The following is a 10000-nucleotide window of genomic DNA, read 5'->3' as shown; positions in this document are numbered from 1 at the left end:
CGTACGGAATTCTGAGCCTTAGATGGTTCGTCCATAGAGCCGTCGTTTCGTAGACGCGCGGGGAGGATGTGATACCAGAATTTTTTTTTTTTTTAAGGCCCAGTGAGATAGTGAGCCTTTTCCTGTGTCTTAGTGGCAGCGCTGTTTGCGCGTTTGTGTGTGTGTGTGTGTGTCTCTCCTGTCGTCCTTTGCGAGCTAGCTTTGCGTGTCAGTCCGACGCGGAGCCGGCTCGTACTCGTAGCGTCTGAGTCTATCCCCGTCTATCCACCCCCCCCCCCTCCTCCTGTGGCACCACCTTCACCCCCTCCCCTTTCCCTGTGCGCGTGTGTTGTCTAAATCGCTTTTCGTGTTGGCTCTATAGGTGTGGCTCCCCCTCCCTCCCCCCCCTTCTCCTTTCCCCTCCCCTCCGCAAGTGCCTGCTTCTTGTAGGCGATCGTGTGCGTGTGTGAGATCGGCGAGCCATCCCGCGATTGGTGTGGGTTTTCGTGTGGGTGTGGGAGGGCTCAGCTTGCCGATCGCAGGACGATTTTGGGGAAGATTATTTTTTTAATGCTTATTTGAGCAGGTGATTTACAAAGCGGAATATTTTTCTATAAAATGACAGTGAATTCGGCTTTTTTATTATATACTTTACAGCTGACGTAGCAGATCAACATAACCACTACATTCGGGGGATATCAAGCATTTTTATTAAGTGTGTGGTAGGATTTTGTCGCTGTCGTCGTAAAGAGATTTCAAGATTGACTGATGAATAGATAGATAGAATTAATACAGAGAGAAGATAGAGAAGAATAGACAGACAGACACAGACAGATAGGGAGAAGTGAAATAAATAAGAATGTGAGAGAGAGAGAGAGAGAGAGAGAGAGAGAGAGAGAGAGAGAGAGAGAGAGAGAGAGAGAGAGAGAGAGAGAGAGAGAGAGAGAGAGAGAGAGAGAACGAGACAGCGAAGGCGAAAGCGAAAGCGAAAGCGAAAGCGCCCCATTCCCAGCCAAGTAGCGCTACATTGGAACTGCTTAATTAAAAGTCAGGCTGGTGACCTCACTCGGGGCGTCCGTCCGCTCAGCTGGCGAAGAAGGATTACGACACCGCGCCTTCGTTCGTTCGCATTGGTATTGTTTTGTCGTCTCTATCGTTGTTGCTGGTCGTAATCGGAGCCGATGATGCGGTAAGTAAATTAGGGGAAACATAGGAGGCGGGGCGAAGGCGACAGCAGTGTGCATCGGCGGTTTTGCTTTGTAGATGCTTGTGAAGTGTGCAGTGTTACTGTTACTGTCAGTACGGCTGACATTTTACTCCGGGATGAGTCTCTCTCTCTCCTTCTCTTTCTCCTTTTTTTCTCTACTTTCTATTTTTTTTCTTTCTTTTGATGTTCCTCCGTTCCTTGCTTTTTCTCCGTCTCCCTTTTGTCTCTCTCTCTCTCTCTCTCTCTCTCTCTCTCTCTCTCTCTCTCTCTCTCTCTCTCTCTCTCTCTCTCTCTCTCTCTCTCTCTCTCTCTCTCTCTCCTCCCTCTCCCTCCCTCCCCCCTCCTCCTCCCCCTCTCCCCTCCCTCCTCCCTCCCTCCCCCCTCCCTCCTCTTCCCTCTCCCTCCCTCCTCTCTCCCTCTCCCCCCTCTCCCTCTCTCTTTCTCTCACTCTCCCTCCCTCTCCCCCTCTCTCTCTTTCTTTCTTTCTTTCTCTCTTTCTCTCCCCCTCCCTCCCCCTCCCTCCCCCTACTCACCCTACTCACCCTCCTCACCCCATGCCTCCCAAAGCAGGTCATTGACCTTAGCGTCCCTGGAATGGAAGGCCTTGGTTTCTTTCCTGTCTTGCGTGGTGTCTGTTTAGTCTGTTCGGCGCGGTCGCGGAGTGTCAGCTGCGGCGGTCGGGATGGACACTTGGCACATCACCTTTGTCTATGGGTGGTGGATCCGTAATTGGATGTGAGTTGGGACATCTCTTCTGCGGGAGTAGGGGAAGGGAGGGGAGTAAGGGGAAGGGAGTGGAGGGAGAGAGGGAGGGAAGGAAGGGGAGGGGGAGGGAGGAGGAAAGGGAAGGGGGAAGGGGGAAGGGAGGGGTGGGGAGGGGGGAAGAGTGAGGGGAGGGAGAAGGAGAGAGGTAGGGGGATGCATAGGGAAGGGGAGGGAGGGAGAGAGGGAAGAGAAGGGGAGGAGGGGAGCGGAGGGAAGGGGAGCGAGCGAGAGAAGGGAAGGATGGGAGGGCTAGAGATTAAGAGATTGGAAAAGATCGAGTGAGTGACTGAGCTGAGTGAAAGAAAGGCGAGCGGAGGGTGGGGGGGAGAGGGAGGGAGAGGGAGGGAGCTAAGGCCGGCTTTTAACCTCATTGCACTCTGGAATAACAAGGGAGTTGAAGTCTTGGGTAAATAGAGTGGGGAGCCATCATCCCATCATCACATAAGAGGCAGCGGGCCGTGGCCTCCTGACTGGCTGGCCCCGTGGCCTCATGGCCCTGGAGTGCTCTTAGTCGGATGGGGAATAGCCAGTCCAGTTTCCTTTAATGCCAACTATCCTTGGATGGGGGGGGGGGTGATGCCAAGTCTGTGCCTGTGACTGTTGTGGTGAACAAACAACTGATGCGGATGTTATTCTTCTAATTTCTCCAGTAACTTGAAAGCATTCCGGGAAAGCACATTCCCCTCGAAAGCGTGCGTGCGTGCGTGTGCCAGAAACTGACCGCATTGCCGTGGCGTAATGTTGGGCAAAGCCCTAGTGAACGACTCGTTGAAGAGGATTGGTCGCCAGCGCTAGCCAGGATGCCGTCGCTCGCCCCCGCCCCCGCCCCCGCCAGCCGCCCCTCTGCGCCCTCCCGCGCGGCGCCGAGGCCCTACAAACCCTTCGGCTGTCCGTGGGCGTGGCTCCTGGTCCCTCTTCTCCTGAGGGCGGCCCTCGCCACGCCCCCCTGCGGTGCTCATGTGTACACCATCCTACTGCACGTCGACGAAGGCAACTCGCGAGGTGAGGCGGCCGCCTGCGGCACGTGGTCGCCGTGGCTCCTCATGCCCGAGGTCCCTTCCCGGCATGCCCTTCCCTGCCCGTCATGGCCTTCCTTGCCTACGTCCCCTTCCCCTTTCCCTTTCCCATGCCCACTCGGCACCTCTCCTTTAGCTCTTTCCCGACTCTTCTCTCTTGTCCATCCTTTATCCTTCTCTGAAGATTTTGATTAAGATTTTTTCTCCCATTAATATACAACAGCAACAATAACAACAGCAACGCAGTATTCCTCGTGAGTCTCAGGACCAAAATTAATTCTTCCTCTCTCTCTCCCTTCCTTGCAGGTGAGTGAGACTTCGGTGCATGGCGCTGCTTGGGCCCGCACGCTCCGGTCGCAGGTCGAGCGTGTTGACGGAGGACCGGGTCGAGGTAAGGCGACCGACCGGCCACTACCGACTCGCTCGTAGCCACGGTCGTTGTTTCGTCCTCATTGCCCCGTATTATGATCGCCACTCGTCGTCATGTCCCGTATTAGGATCGCCACTCGTTGTTCTTGCCGTTTATGACCGTTGCCACCCGCCATCATTAGCCTTTCAGAGCCCCCGTGTTTTTGCAAAGGGCCCGTGCATGAGGGGAGTCTCTCTCTCACTCCGGCTGATTGTTGCACAGCCGCCTGCCGTGTAATGACCACTGGGACGACACGTTGCTGAGTTGATGAAATAATTGATCGAACTGCGATAATGTGAAAGGACGAAGCGAAGTGATGGAATAGTTGTGATAATGAAGATAAATAGATGAACCGAGATTATGGAATGATAAAAGAAAGATGAAGTTGATAAATGGAATTGATGAAACACCGGCTATAAAGTGGACAAACAGACCCAGCTGAAACTGATAAGTGGTTTGATCAATAAAATCACAGAGTGACTGGAACAGCTGATGATGATGCCCTGGCGGTGGGTCAGAACGACAGTCCTAACGCCGGAGTGAGTAATGAGTGGAGTGGCGTAATGTGAGTAAAGAGTGGAGTGACTAACGAGTAGAGAGGCGTAATGTGAGTAATGAGTGGAGTGAGTAACGAGTAGAGAGGCGTAACGTGAGTAATGAGTGGAGTGGCGTAATGTGAGTAAAGAGTGGAGTGACTAACGAGTAGAGAGGCGTAATGTGAGTAATGAGTGGAGTGTGAGTGGAGTGGCGTAGTTTGAGTAATGAGTGGAATGGCTTAGTGTGAGTGGAGTGGCGTAGTGTGAGTAATGGTGGCGTAATGAGGAAAATAAAGACAGACAAAAACAAGTTAACCAACACCGACGGCGAGATGATGAGTACGACGATGTCCGTGTTCATGCAACGGGAGAGAGGAGTGAGGACGCGCCTGTTAATGAGCGTCGTGTAATTAGCGTGATATCCCTAATTAGCGTAAATTCCAAGCGTGTCGGAGTAAATGACGCAAGGGTGGTAGGTAACAGCAGTGGTTGGCGATGGTAGTGCGTTTACCATCGATCGAATGGAGTGGAGGTTATTAATGGTCGTGATGATAGATAGCAATGATGATTGTCCTTTCCGGGAATTCCGAGTGTTGAGATAGATAAGTTTGTGTGTGTGGTAGTTTATGTGTCTGTTGGTTTATACATATACATATATGTACACAAACTCACTTTCAATAATGACTTGAAATTTGGGAGAGAAGGCTGTCTGGATATTCAATTCTGTCTTTTTTTTCGAGAGGAACGAGTGAGAACAGCTTAACCATAGACCGCATCGTTTCCTTATCGTAATGATATTTAAACCAACATCAAAGAAATACCCGGTGGAACTGAATAAGACACAGGAAAGTACTATTTTCGGTCAGGGAACCTTTTTTAGGTGGGAAGTATGCAGGGGTGGGTGGGGGAGAGAAGAGGGTCGTCCTGGAACTCTGGCATTACATAGGAGTGCCATGTTACTCTGGCTGACAGTTCTTGCGAGGGGTGTTGTTGGGGTGGGGGAGTGGGTACCACCATCACCACTCCTTCTCTCCCCTCCCATTCTCTACCCCTAAAAGTACCTAATTGTACGCGTTATTCGCTCTCGTTTGTTATTCCTTTGAAGTTGAAGTGCATTCAGTTAGCGAAAACAAGTTGCTTTTAGTTCACCAAGGGAGGTATATTTAGATCACTATAAAGAGACACATTTCGTCCACTGAAAAAGAACTTCATTTCGTTCACAAAACAAATCCATTTCGTTCACACAAAGGAGTACATTTAGTCCACATAGAAGATAGACATATTTAGTTCGCCAAGCAAAAACAAAAACAAAACACATTTAGTTCGCACAGAAAACGATACCTTTAACTTACAGAAAAAAAAACATTTTGTTTACAAAAAAGGAAAAAAAGATCAAGTTCACTCTCAAAAAAGAAGAAAAAAAAATCCCCACAGTAGACTCTGCCCCGCCACCGCCCGCCCGCCCGCCCGCCCTCCATATGCTCGTAGCAGAGGCCGTGGGGCATCAAAGCGTGCCAGGTGTGATGCCGTTCCACCAAAGAGAAGAATTGCCTGGGTGACAGGGCTTGGCGGGGCTGTCAGATCGGTGGGATGAGAGAGAGGGTGAGAGTGAGAGAAAGAGAAAGAGAGCTAGCTGGAAGGAAAGGGGGAGAGGAGTGGAAGGAGAGTGAGAGAGGGAGAGGGAGAGGGGTGGAGAGTGAGAGAGAGGGAGAGGGAGAGGGGTGGAGAGTGAGAGAGAGGGAGAGGGAGAGGGAGAGGGAGAGGGAGAGGGGTGGAGATTGAGAGAGAGGGAAAGGGGTGGAGAGTGAGGGAGAGCGAGAGCGAGAGCGAAAGCAAGAGAGAGAGAGTGAGTGTGTGTGTGTGTGTGTGTGTGTGTGTGTGTGTGTGTGAGTGAGTGAGTGAGGGGAGAGTATTTACGGATTCAAGAAGAATCAATCAGCCTCTATTTTCCCAGACGGGTGTTCGTATGTTTATGAATTCCTGACTCACACAGGCAATATTTATTTTATGAAACATTCCTCTGTTAAGAATTGATTGATTTGCTGTTTGATTCTATTTATTATGATTGTTATTATTATTATTATTATTATTACTGTTGTTATTATGATGATGATCGTATTTGTTGTTGTTCTTACTACTACTGCTATTGTTGTTATTATTATTATCATTATTCATTATTATTGATTGTTATTATTATTATTATTATTGATTGTTGTTATTATTATTATTATTATTATTATTATTATTATTATTATTATTGCTATTATTATTATTTCTAATATTATTCTTGCTACTATTATTATTGTTTACATTAATTCCATATATATTTATTACCTGTCCGACAACAGAAGTGTGTCAGAAATGCGAGATGTGCTAATTATAACCAGCTCTAGGCCTGTAATTAACACAGTTATATGCTCTCCCCCTTTCTAACACATGGAAGTACTATTTTAGTCCACCCTCCCGTCCCAGAAAGAACCCCGTTTTCTATGAGCCCTTTCGCCCCGCTGATCAATCACAAGACGTTGTTAATCATACACACTATTGTGCGTCTGTCCACTCTGCCTCGTCCCGTCATTAGCTAGATCGTTTTTTTATTATGCACGTGTCTATGTACGTTGTTACTCATTTTGAATACTGGCCTTTGTTTACGGATTTGTGTTTCATGGGAGAAATTAGTCAGGCTCCGTTTTTTTTTCTCGCTTCTTCTGGTGTGTTGATTTATTATGCTTTTGTGTATTCTTTTAACTTTTTTTTTTCTTTTTTTGTTTGGTGTTCTGTCCGTTCTGTTCATTTTCTTGATTTATACTCTCTGTATTTATTCTTTTATTAATAACATCATCATCTACAAGGTGTTTTTGCCATTCTTTCGTAATACTTATTATTATTGTTATTGTTACCTTCATTATTATTATCGTTGTTATTGTTATTTTTATTTTTAGAAGGATTATTAGTGTTGTAATTATCATTATCATCATCATCATCATCATCATTATTTTTATTGCTTTTACTTTTTTCTTGTGTATTGTTGATTTTAAGAGCTGGGACGCGAGTTTCCTTTATACAATAGTGAGTTCTTTCGGCCTCGCCTAAATCCATTAGTGGGCACAGAATGCGTGTAAGTAATCGGCTGACTTTTTTATGCGTTTATGTGAGGAGGGGGTGATTCTTAGAATTGAACGATCGTAAAAGGGTGGAGTAGAAAGAGAAGTGGGGAGGAGAAAGAGGAAGAAGAGATGGGGAAAGATGAGCAATGAAAGAGAGAGAGAGAGAGAGAGAGAGAGGGAGAGAGAGAGAGAGAGAGAGAGAGAGAGAGAGAGAGAGAGAGAGAGAGAGAGAGAGAGAGAGAGGGAGAAGGAGAGAGAGAGAGGAAAAGAGAGGGAGAGAGAGGAGGGAGGAAGAGAGAGAGAGAGAGGGAAAGAAGGGAATGAAGGAGAGAGAGAAGAGAGAAGAGGTAAGATCGAAGGAGGAGAAGTTAGAGGAGAGGAGAGAGCGAAGCGAGGAGTTGGAATGGAAGAGAGAGAGAGAATGAAGGAGGGAGTAAGAGAGAGAGAATGAAGGAGGGAGGAAGAGAGAGGAGAGAGAGAGATGTAAGGTAGAGAGATGAGAGTGAAGGACAGGGACTGGAGGAGAGAGGAGAGGAGTAGAAGCGAGGAGAGATGATCGGAGAGGCGAGAGAGAAGAAGAGATTAGAGGGGGAAGATAGAAGAGAGAGGAGAGGCGAGAGAGAGGGAGAGCGAGAGAGAGAGAGAGGAGAGGAGAGAGAGAAGATTGGAAGGAGAGAGAGAGGGTGAGGGATGAGAGAGGGGGAGAGAGAGAGGAGAGAGGAGAGTGGAGAGTGAGGAGAATGGAGCGAGCAGAGAGAATTGAGAGGGATTAGAGGAGAGGTCGATGGTAGATAGAGAGAGAGGAGAGAGAGAGAGAGAGGGAGAATGAAGGAGGGAGGAGCACCGGAGAGATGGAATGAAGGAGTGGAGAGAGAGGAGAGAGATAGAGAGGAGGGAGAGAGAGAGGAGATGGAGGAGCGAGGGAGAGGATGAGAGGAGAGAGAGAGTGAGGAGAGGGAGAGAGAGAGGGAGAGAGGAGAGAGAGGAGGGGGAGAGGAAGAGAGGGGGCAGAGGAGGGTGAGAGAGAGAGGGAGAAGGAGAGAGTGAAGAGTCGAGAGAGAGAGTTAGAGAGAGAGAGAGAGAAAGGAATGAGGAAGATGGCGATGAGGGAGAGAGAGAGAGAGCGAGGGAGGGAGAGAGATGAGAAGGAGAGAAGAGAGTGAGTGAAACTCGAGAGATGAGAGTGAGTGAGGAAGAGAGAGAGATGAAGGGGAGGAGAGAGAGAGAGAGAGAGAGGCGGAGTGAGAGAGAGATGAGAGAATATAGGAGAGAGAGGAGGAGAGAGGGAAAGGGAGGAGGAGAGAAGGAGAGAGGGAGAGAGAGAGGGGAGGTGGGAGAGGGTGAGGAGAGAGAGAGAGAGAGAGAGAGTGGAGAGAGACGGAGAGAGGAGAGAGGGGTGAAAGGAGAGAGACAGAGAGAGAGAGGGGAGAGAGAGAGGGTGGCAGGGAGAGGAGAGGGGAGAGAGAGAGGAGGGAGAGAGAGAGAGACGAGGAGAGAGAGAGAGAGAGGAGGGTGGTGGAGTGAGATGAGAGATGGCAGGAGATGTGGAGAGAGGAGTGGAGAAGAGGAGAGAGAAGAGATGGAGAGAGTTTGAGAGGAATGTTGGAGCGGTCGGAGAGAGGTGGAGGAGAGAGGAAGAGCAGAGAGGAGAGGATGAGACTTGAGAGGATGCGTGAGAGAGAATTGGAGATGAGAGGAGTTGAGAGAGAAGAAGGAGAGAGAGATGAGGAGGAGAGAACGAGAGGAGGAGAGAGAGAGGAGAGAGAGAGAGGAGAGAGAGAGATGGGGAGTGATGGAGAGAGAGGGATGGGGGGGGGGAGAGAGAGAGAGAGAGAGAGAGGGAGAGAAAGGAGAGAGAGAGAGATAGAGTTGAGACGATGAGAGAGAGAGAGCGAGAGGTAGAAGAGTGTGAGAGAGAGAGTCGAGGAGAGGCGAGGGAGGGACGTGGGGAGAGGAGAGAGAGAGAGAGAGAGAGAGAGAGAGAAGATGATGGGAGAGAGCAGAGAGAGGGAGATGAGGAGAGAGAGAAGAGAGAGGAGGAGAGGGGGTGGGAGAGAGAGAGAGAGAGAGAGAGGATGAGCTGAGGAGAGCGGGGGGGGGGTAGGAGAGAGGGAGAGAAGAGGAGGGGGGAGAGGGAGAGAGAGGAGAAGGGGAGGGAGCGAGTGAGAGGGAAGTGAGGGAGAGGAGACTGAGAGAGAGTAGAGAGAGAGAGAGGTAGTGGTGAGAAGAGGAGGATTGATGACAGAGAGATGAGAGAGAGAGAGGAAAAGATGAGAGAGAGAGAGAGAGGAGAGGAGAGAGAGAGAGAGGGGGAGAGGAGAGAGAGAGAGAAAGAGAGAGAAATGGGAGAGGAAAAATGAGAGAGAGAGAGAAAGGGGAGAGAGAATGAGAGAGAGAGAGGAGAGAGACGAGAAGAGGAGAGTGAGAAGAGAGAGAGGAGAGATGAGAGAGAGAGAGAGAGAGAGGAGAGAATTGGAGAGAGACGAGAGGAGAGAGAGAGACGAGAAGCGAGCACAATTAGAGATAGTGAGAGATAGGACAGGAGAGAGAGAGAGAGAGGGAGGAGGAGAGGTGAGAGAGGGTGTGAGAGAGAAAAGTATGAGACGGAGAGACCGAGAGTTAGAGAGAAAGGGGGGAGAGGAGAGGAGAAGAGAGGGTAGAGGATTGAGTAACGTATGTATGAGACGGACGGACCGAGAGAGGGAGGAAGAGTGGAACACTAAGAGAGAGGAGAGGGAACAGAGAGAGAAAAAGAGAGAAGGAGAGGGAGCAGAGTGAGAGGAAGGAGTGGGAGCTGAGGGAACAGAGAGAGAGAAAGAGAGAAGGAGAGGGAGCAGAGTGAGAGGAAGGAGTTGGAGCTGAGGGAGCCGCCGAGAGGAAAAGGGAGCTACAAGAAATGTGAAGTAAAGGAGAGCCAAATGAAGGGAAGAGAGTGAGTTAGGGGAAGCCACATGTAGAGAAAGAAAGGAGTCAGAGTCAGA

At 49.4% G+C, this 10000-nt stretch overlaps 1 protein-coding gene across 6 annotated transcripts in view; it reads left to right on the top strand.

Moving 5' to 3' along the window:
- The window catches only part of Tmem131 (Transmembrane protein 131), a 129552-nt gene that overhangs the window by 73481 nt on the left and 46071 nt on the right, over window positions 1-10000 (top strand). Inside the window, exons 1-2 of one of the 6 annotated variants that reach the window (XM_086548284.1) lie at window positions 213-237; window positions 2602-2953. The exons of 1 other annotated variant lie outside the window; for it this stretch is intronic. In XM_086548284.1, the coding sequence (XP_086404410.1) occupies window positions 2752-2953 (202 nt within the window). In that variant the 5' untranslated portion in view covers window positions 213-237; window positions 2602-2751. Of the gene's footprint in view, window positions 1-212; window positions 238-2601; window positions 2954-3273; window positions 3359-10000 lie in introns of those variants that run through there. 4 more of the 6 variants (XM_086548287.1, XM_086548285.1, XM_086548288.1 and 1 more) reach the window with 4 other exon arrangements.

Source organism: Penaeus japonicus, unplaced genomic scaffold (genome assembly GCF_977035675.1).
Source record: "Penaeus japonicus unplaced genomic scaffold, GWHDUDI00000001_assembly GWHDUDI00000020, whole genome shotgun sequence".
Lineage (NCBI taxonomy): Eukaryota > Metazoa > Arthropoda > Malacostraca > Decapoda > Penaeidae > Penaeus > Penaeus japonicus.
This window is presented reverse-complemented; position numbering and strand designations above follow the sequence as displayed.